This window comes from Callorhinchus milii, unplaced genomic scaffold (genome assembly GCF_018977255.1).
Source record: "Callorhinchus milii isolate IMCB2004 unplaced genomic scaffold, IMCB_Cmil_1.0 Scaffold3, whole genome shotgun sequence".
NCBI classification, from domain to species: domain Eukaryota; kingdom Metazoa; phylum Chordata; class Chondrichthyes; order Chimaeriformes; family Callorhinchidae; genus Callorhinchus; species Callorhinchus milii.
Genome location: NW_024704744.1, coordinates 77,618,041 through 77,633,868, shown reverse-complemented (window position 1 = coordinate 77,633,868; position 15,828 = coordinate 77,618,041). Strand labels below are relative to the sequence as shown.

Genomic DNA, 15,828 nt, shown 5'->3' with positions numbered 1-15,828 from the left:
GAATTGGCTGCCGCGTTTACCCCCAAAATGCAGATTCCTTGAAAACTGAAGCATTTTGAGATGTTTAGACCTAATGTATCTAATGCGAGGATTAATACTAAAAGGCAAATGTGATTCTGGGTTTTAGGTGTACGGGAGATTGAATATAAAAGCATGGTAGTGATGGACTTTCAGCTCCCACTCTGGAATTCCATCCCAGAGTCCCTCCCTCCCTCCCTCTACTCTTTTAAGGCACAGTACAAAACGTACCTCTTTGACTGCACTTTCTGCTATCTTTCCCCTCCCTCAGCTCCCACCCCACGCTCAAATGCCCACCCAACACTGAAGCTCTTTGAGACATCTCACAAAATGAAAAGAACCATTTGAATGTAAATACAGATCATTGGCTAAGTTTATACAGATCATTGGTTAAGTCGCTGTTGAAGGTTGGCATGCAGTGCTTTGCACTCCAGTACTGATGGGACAGGAAGAGTTCAGAAGTGACTTTCCATGCAGACTGTAAACCGAATATGGAAGATAAAAATTGGCCATTCACTCAGTGGCTGTTTATGGGACATTGTTGTGCCCGAGTTAGCTGCCGCATTTGCCTATAAAATACTTTAACCCTACACTTCACAATAATTTGTGTGAAACATCCTCCTTTTCGTGAAATGCCAGGATTATTCATTAGAGGCAGAGACCATACATTTAAGAGGGAATTGGGTAAACATTTGAAAAGGAAGAATGAAAAAGTCTGAGGATTTGAAGTTAGTTTGATATTTAATAAAACAGTTAATCTACAACTGTTTGTGGAACACTGCTTTGTGCAATTGGCTGCTGCATTTCACCTACAAAATACAGACTCCATTCACTTTACAATATATTCTGTGAAGCGCTTTGAAACATCTCAGCAATATGATAAGGCGCTATATCAAATGCAAAGATTATTATTGTTTGAAGTTGCAGTGGTGGTCGGACCAGGATAAGACACAATCAGCTGATGGCTTCCTCCTGTGCTGTGATTTCCATGATGGGTCAACAGGAGCTGCAACTCAGAGCTTCAAAGGCCCTCCAATTTTGGAGTCCCTCCAACTCTTTGTATTCTGACGCTTGAAGTCGATCATAATTTTCCATGAACTTGGTTCCTCCATGTCTCTATAGGCAACCCCCCCACCACACACACACACCACCACCACCACTGCTCGCTTTGGGAAGGCAGTGCCAAGGCTAAATTCCTCTTCACCCTTCAGCTCTTCCTGAGGACCTTGGTTTATTTATCCACAAGCAGATGTAGCTTCCTTTTCAATCCTCTCAAGCTTAATTTCATATTGTGCAATATCAATTAGCTGTTAGTACTAGTCTCAGATCACAGGGTGGGCAAGTTTGAGACATTGACTGTCATTCTGATATAGTGATTTTTACAGTCTTTGGTCTGTCTCCTTTTCCATCTCCAAGAAGAGATATTTAGCTGTAGAGTATTGTTTAGAGCACTCGCCTCGCAAGCGAGATGACACAGGTTCGATTCCTGGGTGGGGCGAAACCTTAGGCAGGTTTCCTTACTCTACACGCTTCTGTTTACCAAGCAGTAAGTAGGAACCCGGTTGATCGTCGATTGTCGGATCACTTTCCAGGATAATAATCTCTTAGAGGAATTATAATTTGATCACTCAATCCACGACAGTTTGTGGGACACTGCTGTGTGCAATTGGCAGTGCCTTTCGCCCACAAAACAGTCAATTCACTTTATGGTATATTCTATGAAGCGCGTAGATGCATCTCAATACCGTGATAAGGCCTGATATCAAATGCAAGATTCTTATTACACCATCCTTTTATCCTCTCTGAAATCCGAGCTGCAGCATAGCCTCGACGACGTAGCGTACCTATCTAAGTTATTCTGCAAGCCCCAGCAGCTGTTTGTATCCTGTGGAATGAACATTATTCACAAAGCCACCTCAAAGTGAATTAGCAAAAATGCACGGTGGCGTGGGCTCTCCCATTGTTTCTAACTCAACGGCTTGAAATCTTCAGACTGGGCTAAAGGGTGTTCCTCTGCTTCAAGGTTACCTTGTGGGCTTGGCAAAGAAAAAAACACTGCAAAGCCCTAACTTTAAGTAATCGGCATGCTATTATGACTTGGATCCAGTGGGTGGGGACATTCAATCCTGATGCCACAGTTCCCAAAGCACAGTGATCACGAGAGGGTTGGATGAAGAAGGCCCTTTGGCCCGTTTAACCTCTCCCTTCCAGAATACAAAAAAACAACAGCAACAACAACAAATTACCTTTCACTTTGGGAGGACGTCCCAATTGCTACTGTCTTCCCATTTCAGAATTGAGCATTTTTTTCTTCTACGTGGCCTAGGCTCAATCACCCTTCTGTTACTCTTATTCCAGCTATTTACCCACTAGGGCACAGTATTGTGCTTTTGCTTTGTGTCCATAGATCCTAGAATAATACTGTAACCATTCCTTGCATTTGATATAGGGCCTTATCACGTCGTCAAAACCGCTTCACAGGACTTTACTGTAAAGTGGACTGACTGTAGCCGCAGATCAACATAACAGCCAATTTTATGCACAGCGATATCCCACAAACAGCCATAAATTTGGGGGATTATTGACTAAAACACTTCTCTTTTCGAAAAGTCCCACGGGATCATTAATATCCACCTGAACAGGCAGACGGCACCTCGGTTCAACCGCTCTGTCAACAATGCAGCCCAACCTCAGCACCACATTGGAGTAGCAGCCTATACTATGACCTGAAAGTGCCAATGTGGAACTTGAACCTACAACCGTCTGACCCAGAGGTGAGAAGCACTTTGAGACTTCTCAGCTGTGTGATAAGGTACCATATCCAATAAATTTGGCCATTCACTTCATGGCTCATTGTGGCACCTTGCTATTTACAAATTGGCTGCCCCTTTCATCCACAATCATGGCACTTTACAGTATATCCTGTGGGATGTTTTGGGACATCCTCCCCACGTGAAAGGCGCTATACCAAATTTAACAATTATTATCTAGTACAAGGCTTATTATTATTCCTACAGTCATTAGATGAACTTAAAGATGCCTTTATGTTGTGTTTTACTTTCTCTCCATTAATTCATTATTTAATGACTGGGGTCCTAAATAAACTCCAGGCCTGTTTTGCTAAGATACAATTCTAAATTGAAGATTTTTAGGATATATTCATCTGTTTAAGGATTCTGAAATACAAAGAGGGAAGGAAGGTGCTTGCCATGTGATTTAAGCTGCAAAGGCTCTTCGCCAGGCTCCACTTGCTCCCTGTCATCGAACGGATCGATTTCTCGATCCTCTCACTTGTTTACAAATCCCTTCATACCTTGGCAACTCCCTATCTCTCTGACCTGCTTTCTACCCCCTCCACTACACGTTTCCTCCACTCAGCTGGCTCTGACCTCCACTTGTCCCTCGTCCCCTCTGTTCCACCATCGGCAGCCGCACTTTCAGTCACTGCACCCCAAAACTTTGAAACTCTCTCCCCCAATCGTTCTGCCTTGCACCCTCCTTTCCCTCTTTTAGATCAGGACTGAAGACCATCCTCTTCGACCGTGCTTACGGTCACCTTCTCCCACCCACCCCCAGCTCGGCATCAGGCTCCGCCATCAGAGACCTGGATTAAATTCCCAGCAGGTCGAAGTGTTGAGCAAGTTTCCTTACTCCACACATCTCTGTTTACCTAGCAATATGTGGGAACCCAGTTGTTAGTCGCTTTTCTGGCTATAATAATTCCTTCAAAAAATAACAATAATTTGGTCACTTCAATCCACGGCTGTTTGTGGGACACTGGAGTCATGTATCGTAGTGGTTAGCACTCTCTCCTCACAAAAAAAAAAGGATTCAGGTTCGATTCCAGGGCAGGGCCGAAACCTTGGGCAAGTTTCATTAGTCCACATGCCTCTGTATAGCTAGCAGTAAGTTGGTACCACGGTTGTTAGCCGATTGGTATATCACCTTCCGGGTAATAATTCCTCTAAAACAAATTGGTCACTCAATCCGCGACTGTTTCTGGGACACTGCTTTGTGCAATTAGCTGCCACAATTCGCCCGCAAAATACACAGTCAACACTTTACAATATATTCTGTGTAGCGTTTTGAGACGTCTCAACGAGTGATAAGGCACCATAATCAAATGCAAGAATGATTATTATTATAAGCTTGTGTAAGTTAACTATTCTATCTATATTTAAGGCACAAAAGTTTCAGCCTGATGATTTAACACAGATTTCAACCCACATTTTGTTTTCTCTAAAGGAAGTAACTGGGTTATTCATTTGAGAGGGGAGAGAATGAACAGTTTTAATTAAATCCGTGTTGACAGCTACAGTATTAACAGAAATCTGATGTGGATTTTGATCGACAGTTTAATTATAGAGAGCTGGAGGCATTTCTTTATGTATGGCAGAACTGTTGATGTATGATCCAGATTCTAATTATTTTCATAACCTTTTAAAAACAGTGACAAATAATGGTTAAAAGAAAGCTGTACACAACTTCTATTCGAGCTTAATCTCTGGGATAGAATAGTTTTAATTCTACCTGAAAAAAGTTACTGCTTCCATCAATTTTTAGAGCACTGCCATTAATCCTTGCGTTTGATACGGCGCCTTATCAAGTTGTCAAAACGGCTCAAAGCGCTTCACAGGATTTTTCTGTAAAATGTAGTGATATTGGTTTTGTAGCGAATATTGGCGCTGGATCTTGAATGTCCATCTGAACGGGCAGAAGAGGCCACGTTTTAACATCTCAACCAAAGTACAGCACCTCCCAACAATTCCCCAGCACTGCATTGGAGAGTCAGACTAGACTGAGATCAAAGTCCCAATGTGGGACTTGAACCCACAACCTTCTGACTCTGAGTTGAGAGAGCTATTGACTAAGCGAGACGCGGTATAGGGTACAGTGTTGTGTGCGTGAGATGCTATGTAAGGTACAGCGCCGAGTGAGATCCATGACAGTTCATGGGACACTGCTGGGTGCAATTGGCTGCCCCGTTTCGCCCACAAATCCACTTTACAATATATTCTATATAGCGCTTTCAGACATCTCAATGGCGCAATAAGGTGCTGTATCAAATGCAAGAATCGCTTGCTGGGGGTAATGATTTCTGTCAGTGCGGTTAGCAAGTAGTCTGGTCTTCTCGGATATTCCTTGACACCAGGTTAGGCTGCTTGGTATCTAAGAGTGTGGATGCTGTGCTAGCAGTAGCTTCTACACCATCAACAAATTCACGTACCCATCAGCCATCTTTGGATATGAAAGGCAACCGTTACATCAGTGTAAATTGATGTTGCTGCTGCTGTTATTATTACCAGACACGACATATTGTACATGGAAGGAAAACTTTGACTTCACCCAGATCACTCCACAACTTGTACATTGTTCCCGCAACATTACAATTAAGACTGTAAGAAAATCACAAGTTTTTATAGCTTGCGCAACTTTTAATGACCGAAGTGAGTAAGTGCTCCCATTGGACCATCCACCTGTCCATTAACCCAACACCGGTCTGTGCTTTCCCCCAGCTTTTTAATTTGTAAGTAGCCAGCAGCACGTCACAGTGAACTTATTTATTTTGGGGGTGGGGTGGGGGTGCAGCTGAGTGTCTGACGCCTGCAGAAACCCCATCACCGTGCTTAAAGAGCATCCAAACCAAACTGAGAATTTCAGTCATTCCACCTACACATGGAAATCCCAGAGATAAATTGTTGGAATGGAATGTGCACTCTCTCCCTGGAGGGACGCCTCCTGCTTACCTAATTCCGGAAACTATTTGGCGAAGATTTGCAAGAGCCTGGAGTCTAACCAGCTAAAACCACATAGCTTGCCATTGATATCGCTGTTTGGCAAGCTTTCTCGCTGCTTGTCCAGCTAGGACCACCCTATCCGTTAAACTCACTGCACAAAAGAGAGAATGGTTATATTGCACCACAAGTACAAGAGAACAGTTAGCTTTGGGAAATGAATGGGAAAACATTGTTAATAACAACAATAACAAGATTCCATTTATAGAGCGTCTTTCACGTCGGGAGGACGTCCCAAGGCGCTGGACAGTTGGGTTAGGACCCGAGCAGGGGGGAAATGGTCAGGGTGAGGGGGGGGAAGGGAGGGAGCGAGGAGGGGGTAGAGAGTCGAGAGGGGAGCTGAAGGCACGGTCAAAGAGAAAGGTCTTGAGACCGGCCTTGAAGGAGGAAAGGGAGGAGGCGGCGAAGGCACTGGGGGATGGAGTTCCAGAGCCTCGGGGCTGAGAGGCTGAAGGCCCGACCACCGATGGTAGGGCGGTTGTGGCGGGGGATGTGGAGCAGACGTTAAACAAAATTCTTGTGCCTTGTAGTTTGACCAGNTTTTTTTTGACACAGTAACAGGGCAAAACATCTTATATTACTAACTGTTGTTTCTTATAAAGAGTCCAAGCTCTGGTTTGCTTTCCGTTCCAAATCTCTAGAGTTGTTTGAATAAAAGCTCCATCAATTGTTTTCTGTGAGGTGTGTATTGTGTGTGAAGTCAAACTCTATCTTGCCTTCGCAGGGCAATCAATGCTGGTCACTCCGGGCATCTCCTATCATCTCACGTTTGCCTACAATACTAAAAATACAGTCACTACACTTTATACTAAATCCTGTGAAGTTGTTTGAGATGTTGGTGAGGCACTATATCAAATGCAAGGATTATTATTATCAACCCTAAAATAATTCTCAAAAGAGCAAATTGTCTTTACTCGTGATATGGCTACGCAGCAGGGACTTGGAGTGAGTTTAGTTGATCCTGGAAGGAGTATTGTGAAACTGGAGTTAATGTGTTTCCAAGTTGCTTTCTAAAGGAGAAGGGAAAAACGTGTTCAAGCTTCAAGTTCTACACAATCTTATGTAAGCTTATAAAAATTCTGGGCACACAGACATCTCTGACCGTACTGCGCGACCCTTTTTTTTTACACAGGAAATCTTGGCATCTATGAGACCACAGTAATTCAGCTACCACAGATTTGTTTTTATCCTGAACCATACGGTGAGAGGATTTAACAGCTCAGGGTGGTTTTAACCAGCCACGCATTAGCTTGAACAGTCTCCCGAGGGTTGCAGGCAGAGCTCAGACCTGGGTGTGTAGTGGAGGTTTCTCTCACGCCAACATAATAATAATATATAAATATATCTATAAATAAATACAATAATAATCCTTAAATTTGATATAACACTTTTCACAGTGAGAGACTGTCTTAAAGCGCAATGACTGAGTGTCTTGTGGGTGATTATGGCAGCAGGTTTGTACACAGCAACAACAACAAACAACAAAATTACATTTGTATGGCGTCTTTCACATCGGGAGGACGTCCATAGCAATGTCCTTCAAACAAGGACATTGTTTTTATCGGGGGCGGGGGGATTGTCGGTCTGGACACCGGGAGAAACTCCCTTCTCTTTTCTAATAGCACTACGGGATCTTTAACATCCATCTGGACAGGCAGACGGGGCCTCAGTTTACCATCTCATCCGTAAGGCGTCACCTCTGACAACACTGACAAAGGAAAGTGTCAGGCTGGGTTGGGGCGGGGGGGGCGGACATTATCTGAGTGCGCTATTCACTCCATTTTTTTAAATGCAATTTCAGTCGGCCTTGGTCAATTGGAGTTATTTGATCCATTGAAATAATACCCAGGTGCCCGCTCATAATATCCAGCGCAGTTCCTCAGGTCTGCAATTGACATCCCACATGGCCCCTGCAGAACTCCAATGATCCACGTAACTTTCGTCGCCTACACTTTCTCATATCCCAGGGTGTGAGAAGCTCAGTGCAAATTATGTCAACTTCCTGGTTAAAACGGGGCTTCTACCTCCACCAGAGTGTAACTGAAGAATGAGCTCAAGCCCATTCACATTACTTATTGCCATTATCCGTTCAATGGGTGATTTGAAGACATGCAGCTGATTTTATAATCCATCAGTCCTGACCTCAGGATATCTTATAGCAAAAAAGGATGCATTAGTATGGGCTGCAGTTGCACGTTCCGGCTTCCTTGCAAAACTGGTGTTGCGAAGGTGAAAAGCGTAAATTTTTACGCCAGTAAAGCAGAAACGTATGTCCCGGAATCTAGTGGGAGTAAATGAATACATCCTGTATGGGGACCACAACATTTTCTTTCTTGTGGGGAGACTTTATGATTGTGTACAATGTGTATGGTAGTATTTGTTGCAAAAAAAAGCTATGTTTCATTGGAAAAAACTAAGCAGAGAGTTGTTAAATATTTTTGGCCTGAATCATGTGCTTGCATTGTAGATCCTGGATATGGTTTACAATAGGTTTAATGTTTCACCCACAAAATATACAGTCAATTCACTTTACAGTATATTCTGTGAAGCGCTTTGAGACATCTCGAAGACATGATAAGGCGTTATATCAAATGCAAGGATTATTATTATTAATGTGTGGAAAAACAACCACTTAATTACCAATTTCTGTTAAGAAAAAGGCTCTGGTTCCTCAATGAGACAGGGAAAGCTGTTTGTGTTAGTCTCCTTAAAGATCTAATTAAGAAAAACTCTGTGATTGTAATGTTCATTCCTAACCTTGGATGCTTACAACTGCATTAGCAATACATTTTATAATGATGATATTCCTTGCATTTGTCTTTCACATTGGGAATACGTCGCAAAACGTTTCACAGGATTTACTGTACACAGTGTCCACAAAGTCCTGTTACCCTCTGATACAAAACAGCGATGTCAGACTTTGGAGGAGCTGAAACAAGCCGTCAGATATCGCCTCGTCACTCCATCATCTTACGGAAGATGTCGCACCAAACATGGTGACGGATCATTATCTGCCATGAAAATGATGGCGCTCACACATACTAATCCTCTGGAAGTCTATTTGCAGTTAAACACTTGTACTGAATACAATTAAGACTTCTAAATACAATTATCATCATTCTTCCACATGTTCCAGTTCTTGATCAGTGCACCGTGTAAAAACAAATAGGATAACGTGTGTTTGTGGACCTTGTATAATAATCCTTGCATTCTTAATGATTTAAAATGTACTTCATAGGTGACGAAGCAGCCAACGCTCATCTGCGATGCACAGTATAGTTCAGCCCTCTGTGTATCGGTGTACAATGCGGTTCAATCAGGGCGGGTCCACTGGAGTTCAATATATTTGATTTTTGTGTTACTTTCCTCGTGTCCTTGTTGGTCTTCCCAACTCTTCCCTCCACAAGCTGCAGATCATTCAGAACTCTGCAGCTCAAGTCCTCTCCCGCACCATCCTCATCCGTCTCCACTGGCTCCCCATCCCCAGAGGATAGAGTTTAAAATCCTCGTCCTCGCTTTCAAAGCCCTCCAGGACCTTGCTCCTCCTTACCTCTGTGACACTGCTAACTCCATACCGACCTGTCTGCTCCCTCTGCTCAGCGGGTTCCGACCTGCTTCATGTGTTCCGCCTGGCCCGCCTCAACCATCAGCTGTCGGGCCTTCAGCTTGTCTTCCCCCACCCTTTCCATCCACAGTTCCTTCGCCTTGTCCCCTCCCTTGCCTCCTGCAAAGCCTGTCTCAAGGCTTTTCTATTTGATCGCGCCTTCGGTCACCCTCCTACCCAAACCCTCCCTGCCCTCCACTGCTCGGGTGCAAATCCTTGACTGTCCAAAGCTCGGGTGCAAATCCTTGACTGTTCAAAGCCTTGGGACATTCTCCCGACAGGAAAGCCACTATATAAATGTCAGTTGTTGTTGTTCTCATTCTGTCTCTTCACTTTCCTTAGCCTGCAACAGACAGTTCTTCCAACTCATCAAGCAAGAAAGAGCAGCCAGTCAGGGTACTGACTCCTACCATCAGCGAGCCACTCCGGCCTCCGTGTGCTCTGGGGCACACACACGATCATTACAGCCCAGACCACTACCTTCTGGAGCAGGTGAGTGGCTCCAGCCTTCTCTCTGTATTTGGTAAAGTGCGCACCAAAACATAGAATTATTCCAATTTGTTTCTCTCTATCATTTTGTTTTTAACTCGTAGCTTTTTGTTAATCTTGGATAAAGCTGGAGAGTTTTCCCCCATCCCCCCCTTTATAACACCCTCAATCCACAACTGCTTGTGGGACACTGCTGTGCGCAATTGGCTGCCGCGTTTTGCTCACAAAATACACAGTCAATTCACTTTACAGTATATTCTGTGAAGCGCTTTGAGACATCTTGATGAAGCCAAGTGTTTTGAGATTCCTCGAAGACGTGATAAGGCCCTATATCAAATCCAAGGATTATTATTATTAGTGCAACATTAAATAGACCACTTTTAAAGAACAAAACTAACATCAGCTGACCATCTCGCTTACTGCAAATTATTAAATAAATCTCTTCTGCCCACGTTACTTGCAGCAAATTTATCATGAAGGAACTTGCTTTCGGAAAAAGACCTTGGTGGACTGAAAATTTGACTCACGGGTGGCTTTTAAAAAGGAATATAGGCTGTGCCACTAGATTTGAGGTTTCAATAACAACTTGCATATATATAGTGCTCTTCACACAGGGCATGTACCAAATGTAAGGATTGTTATTGTTATCCTTCCAGAATAACCCCTACCATCTGAGACGTTTATTCTCAAAACTGAAGAGCCCCAGCTTGTCTTAATCATTGCTCAAAGATTCTGTTTTTCCACCTCCAGAAAAGAAATATAGTATAGATAGTGCATCTTTTTAACAGCATTAGAGCAACGTGTGGCTAGGGAGAACATGTCTGGGTCTCACACAACCTCCTAAACCATGTATGAGAAGCCATTACGCCTAATAATAATCCCTCAAAGAAAAAAAAACAATAATAAAATTGGTTGCTTCAATCCACGACTGTTTGTGGGACACTGCTGCGCGCAATTGGCTGCCGCATTTCGCCCACAAATATACAGTCAATTCACTTCACAGTCTATTCTGTGAAGCGCTTTGAGACGTCGAGAAGACGTGAAAAGCACTGTATCAAATGCAAGGATTATTATTATTATTTGACACCAGAACCAGCCAAGTGACCAACTTCTATCTGATCATTTCAAGTTTCCTTGTCAACCTTCAAACCACACATGGAGCTACCTATCCCGAGGGCTGTCAAGGAATATTTATTTGTTTAACTAAGTTATTTATTCTGTTACCAATTAACGAGTGTCTTCCTGTTTGTATAGTCGTCTGTGAACCCGTTTGTGACACAAGTTAAATGTAAGGTCACCGTTTTCAAAAATCGCATAATGCCCTTTTACCCTGTCAACACAAGGGAGACTTTTGGTTAATTAGCAATGGAATGAGTAACTTTTATTTCAACTTGTGAATGAATCCCTAACTGTTTGCAGGAAGAAACTAACAAAGTGAGGCAAAAAAATTCAGGTTGTTCCCGTTCTCTTGCATTGGCAATACCTTAATCTGCTACAAGTTACAATTCCTTTTGACTACTTGAAGCTTCTGAAGTTTTAAACGTTTAAATATTTAGATTAACTTCTTGAACTTTTTTTTCCCTCAACGCTGAGATTATTTGCTTCCAGTTTATGTTCCCAGTTTTCAGTTATCCATCTATGTGCTTTGGTTGTAAGCATCCCCGTCCTTTGGATGAGATGTAAACCCATCTGCCTGATCAGGTGGATGTTAAAGATCCCCTGGGACTATTCAACTATCTCCCAATGTCCTGGCCATCAATCCCCCAAATAAAATTGGTCCCTCACTTCATGTTTGTGGGATGTTGTTGTGTGCGAATTAGCTGCCACATTCGCTTACAAACACACAGTCAGTACAGTTCACAGTTCCTTAAATGTTGCACTGAAGTTCAGCTAACTTTAATTTCCTTCATTTGTTGGAGTCCTGCAGCTCAGTGGTTAGAGCACTCGCTTTGCAAGTGAGAAACCTGAGTTCAATTCCAGGCAGAGAGCGAAACCTTGGGCAAGTTTCCTTACTCCACACAGAGCCTAATAATAATCCCTCCAAAACCAAAAACAACAATCATTTTCAATCTACGACTGTTTGTGGGACATTGCTGTGCGCAATTGGCTGCCGCGTTCGCCCACAAATATACAGTCAATTCACTTTACAGTATATTCTGTGAAGCGCTTTGGGACGTCTAGAAGACGTGAAAAGCGCTATATCAAATGCAAGGATTATTATTATTATTATTACATTGCAGGGCACAAATGGGCTCCTGCATTCACCGGTACCTAGGTATAATTTGGATCGCTTTCCAGGAGTAATAATCCCTCAAGTGATTGTGGGCTACTGTGATATTGGCTGCGTTGTTTTGCCCACAAAATACACAGTCAGTGCACTTTACAATATATTCTGTGAAGCGCTTTGAGATGCCTCAATGACGTGATGAGGCTCTATATCAAATGCAAGGATTATTATTATACTGCACTTTACAGTAAATCCTGTGAAGATCTCTGAGACATCCACCTGATGTTGGGATCAGCGCTGTACCAAATGGCAGGATTAGGGTTAGTTTCTTGCACTACATACTGGCGTTTACTTCTGCTGTGCTCTATTCCACGTAAGGCTGAGTGAGGACGAGGTGAGGCCCTGTTTGCTGCACTGTAAAAGCTCAGATGTAATAGTCTTTATACATTGAGGACTTGGCTCCCTCTCTGGTGACTTGACCTGCCAATTACATTAGGTTATGCCATATTGAATGGTCCCCTTCCCACAGTGGCAGTAAAAATCCAGTAAAAATGCACTGATCACCTGCCACTCACACTTCAGAAATTCATTTCCAATCATCTGTCCCTTGTCTAAGGACAGAAACAGCTGTTGGAAACAAAACATAATTAAACAGAACAAAATTAAAGGTAATATATTAGCATGGATTGGAGAGTGGCTAACAGGAAGAAAATAGAGAGTAGGGATAAACGGGTCCTTCTCAGATTGGCAGGATGTGACTACTGTAGTGCCACTAGGATCAGTCTATATCAATGATTTAGATGAGGAAATAGAACTTAACATATCTAAATTCGCGGACGATACGAAGATAGATGGGAGAGTAAGCTGTGAGGATGACACACGAAGAATGCAATGGGAAATAGGCAAGCTAGGTAAGTGGGCAAGAAGGTGGCAGATGGAGTATAACTTGGGGAAGTGGGCGTTCGTTGCAAAAGGGTTAGAGTACAAGAGTAGAGAAGTCTTGCTGCAGTTGTATAAGGCCTTGATGAGACCGCACCTAGAATATTGTGTGCAGTTTTGGTTTCCTTATTTAAGAAAGGACATACCCGCCTTAGAGGGGGTGCAGCGTAGATTCACTAGGTTAGTTCCTGGGATGAGGGGGTTGACCTATGAGGATAGGCTGAGTAAACTAGGCCTATATTCTCTAGATTATAGAAGAAACCTATAAGATTCTTGAGGGTCTTGACAGAGTAGATGCCGTGAGACTGTTTCCCTGATTGGAGAATCTTTAACACGGGGTCATAATAATAATAATAATAATAATAATCCTTGCATTTGATATAGCGCTTTTCACGTCGGGAGGACGTCCCAAAGCGCTTCACAGAACACACTGTAAAGTGAATTGACTGTAAATTTGTGGGCGAACGCGGCAGCCAATTGCGCACAGCAATGTCCCACAAACAGTCGTAGATTGTCTCATAGTCTCAAGATTAAGGGTCTACCTTTTCGAACTGAGTTGAGGATACACGTTTTCACTCAGAGGGTAGTGAATTTGTGTAATTCTCTACCCCAGAAGGCTGTGGATGCTCAGTCCTTGAACATATTCAAGACTGAGGTTGATAGATTTCTAAAGGATAGAGGGATTAAGGGATATGGGGATAGGGCGGGTAAATGGAATTAGGTTAGAAGGTCAGCCGTGATCTTATTAAATGGCGGGGCAGGCTCGAGGGGCCGAACGGCCTACACCTGCTCCTACGTCTTATGGTCTTATAAGTGTGTGGGGGGGGGAGGAATTTAAATTCACCACAGCTATTGAATAATGCTAATCCTGGTGGAGTGCTGAGGGCAGTAGTTTGCGCGGTCACCTCGCAAGCAAGAGGACCCGAGTTCGATTCCCGGGCGGGTGAGCACTTAGGCAAGTTTCCTTACCGAGCAGTAAGTAGGAACCCGGTTGTTAGTCGATTGGTGGATCGCTTTCCTGGAGTAATTATCCCTCCAAAAAATAAATAAATAATTTGTATTTGTATAGCATATTTGTATAGCATACAAAGGTGCATTTGTATAGCGCCTTTCACGTCGGGAGGGCGTCCCAAGGCTCTTGCAAACGCAGGATTATTATTTTAATCTATTAATACAATTGAAACACTGAAAACTTAATCACTGGTATTCCTTCCCAGGATCGACTTCCAGAACAGCCTGTTTTTAGGGGCAAAAAAAAATAATTGTCTCGGTTTTAACTTTGCAACATTTTTGTGGCTTGTGTTTCAGTCTGTTCCGAAACAGCGTCACGTCAGTTTCCGAGACGATGACGAAGAGATCGTCCGCATCAATCCCCGGGAGAAGGCGTGGTTACGGGAGAGATACGAGGACTATCGGTACGCGGCGGTGCGTCCCAAATACAACGAGCGCGGCGACCTGGACTCCTACGTGCATTTCAACAAGAGCGATGCCACCAAACATGATTACAATTACCCCTACGCGGAGAACTCGAACTTCGGACTGGGCAAAGACGCCAAGAGCGGCGTGGTGAGGACTCAGCCCGTCACCTCGCGAGCGAGGCGGCGGAAGGATGACGGAGAGCGATCGCGGTGCGTGTACTGCAGGGACATGTTCAACCACGAGGAAAACGGACGGGGCCAGTGCCAGGATGCCCCAGACCCCATCCGGAGCTGCATCCGACGAGTCAGCTGCATGTGGTGCGCGGACAGCATGCTGTACCACTGCATGTCTGACCCTGAAGGGGAATACTCGGACCCTTGTTCCTGTGACACCAGCGACGAGAAGTTCTGTCTTCGGTGGCTGGCATTGATTGCCTTATCGACCATCGCTCCTTGTATGTGTTGTTATCTGCCCCTTCGGGCGTGCTACAAGTGCGGGGTAATGTGCAAGTGTTGCGGTGGCAAACACAAAGCAGTGGGTTGATCTTTTCTTTTTTATTTGTTTCAAAGCATCAGTTATTGAAGCACATTTAAGTCTGGAGTCTTTTTGACACACAGTTAATCATCGCCAACCTCGATCTTTGGGGAAAAATTACTCATTTATGGAAACTTGGAGCCCAAAAGGCCGGCCAAGAGGCGTCAAGACAGACCACGTCGTTTTCTTCAAACATTAAACACGGAACTAACATTCAGTAACAAGTAGTGACTTTTCTACGAATATGTAACGAAACGGAGAATGTCTGACACGTTTTATAATTTTTATTTTTTAAAAAGGAAACAAAAAGATTTAAGAGAGGTTGAGAACTGTTTTGTGTTGCGTGCAGTAAGTTTTGGGAGTTGCACGTTACGGGGTTGGGCGAGGGGAACTCTGGCTGAGGTATACCGTGTGCATCAGGGAACTGTGCCGTTCTTGCCGACAGGATGTTGTGCTAATTAGTGGAGGGCGCTGGCGTGATTGACTCCTGCCTGATCAACTGAGACACTTGACCTGTAGTCAGATATCATTCAAATACAGTAAACCCCCAGTTTCCCGGACTCTGGGTGTCTAGATTTCACCCCATGGGCTCGAAACCTAAACATTTTTTTTTAATTCCGTGGGCTTAAAAAAAAATTGCACCGTCCCTCGCGCCTGTCGACTCTCGCCGACTCTCGTAGCGTGCATCAGCTCCGCGCTGAACAGCCTCACTAATCTCGCTGGCTTTCACAGTGGCCAGGGATATCAGAATGTTTAAATCTCGCGAGCAGAAGATAGCTTATTTACTATATTTTGCTTGCGGG

General features: G+C 43.8%; 1 protein-coding gene across 1 annotated transcript in view; it reads left to right on the top strand.

Annotated features, from left to right (window-relative positions):
* LOC103189150 (sprouty-related, EVH1 domain-containing protein 2) overlaps nucleotides 1-15,334 on the top strand; it is an 85,973-nt gene extending 70,639 nt beyond the window's left edge. The window contains exons 5-6 of the mRNA XM_007909452.2: nucleotides 9,760-9,909; nucleotides 14,381-15,334. Of these exons, the coding sequence (XP_007907643.1) occupies nucleotides 9,760-9,909; nucleotides 14,381-15,034 (804 nt within the window). The 3' untranslated portion in view covers nucleotides 15,035-15,334. The remainder of the gene's footprint in view (nucleotides 1-9,759; nucleotides 9,910-14,380) is intronic.
* Nucleotides 15,335-15,828: the final 494 nt, after the last annotated feature.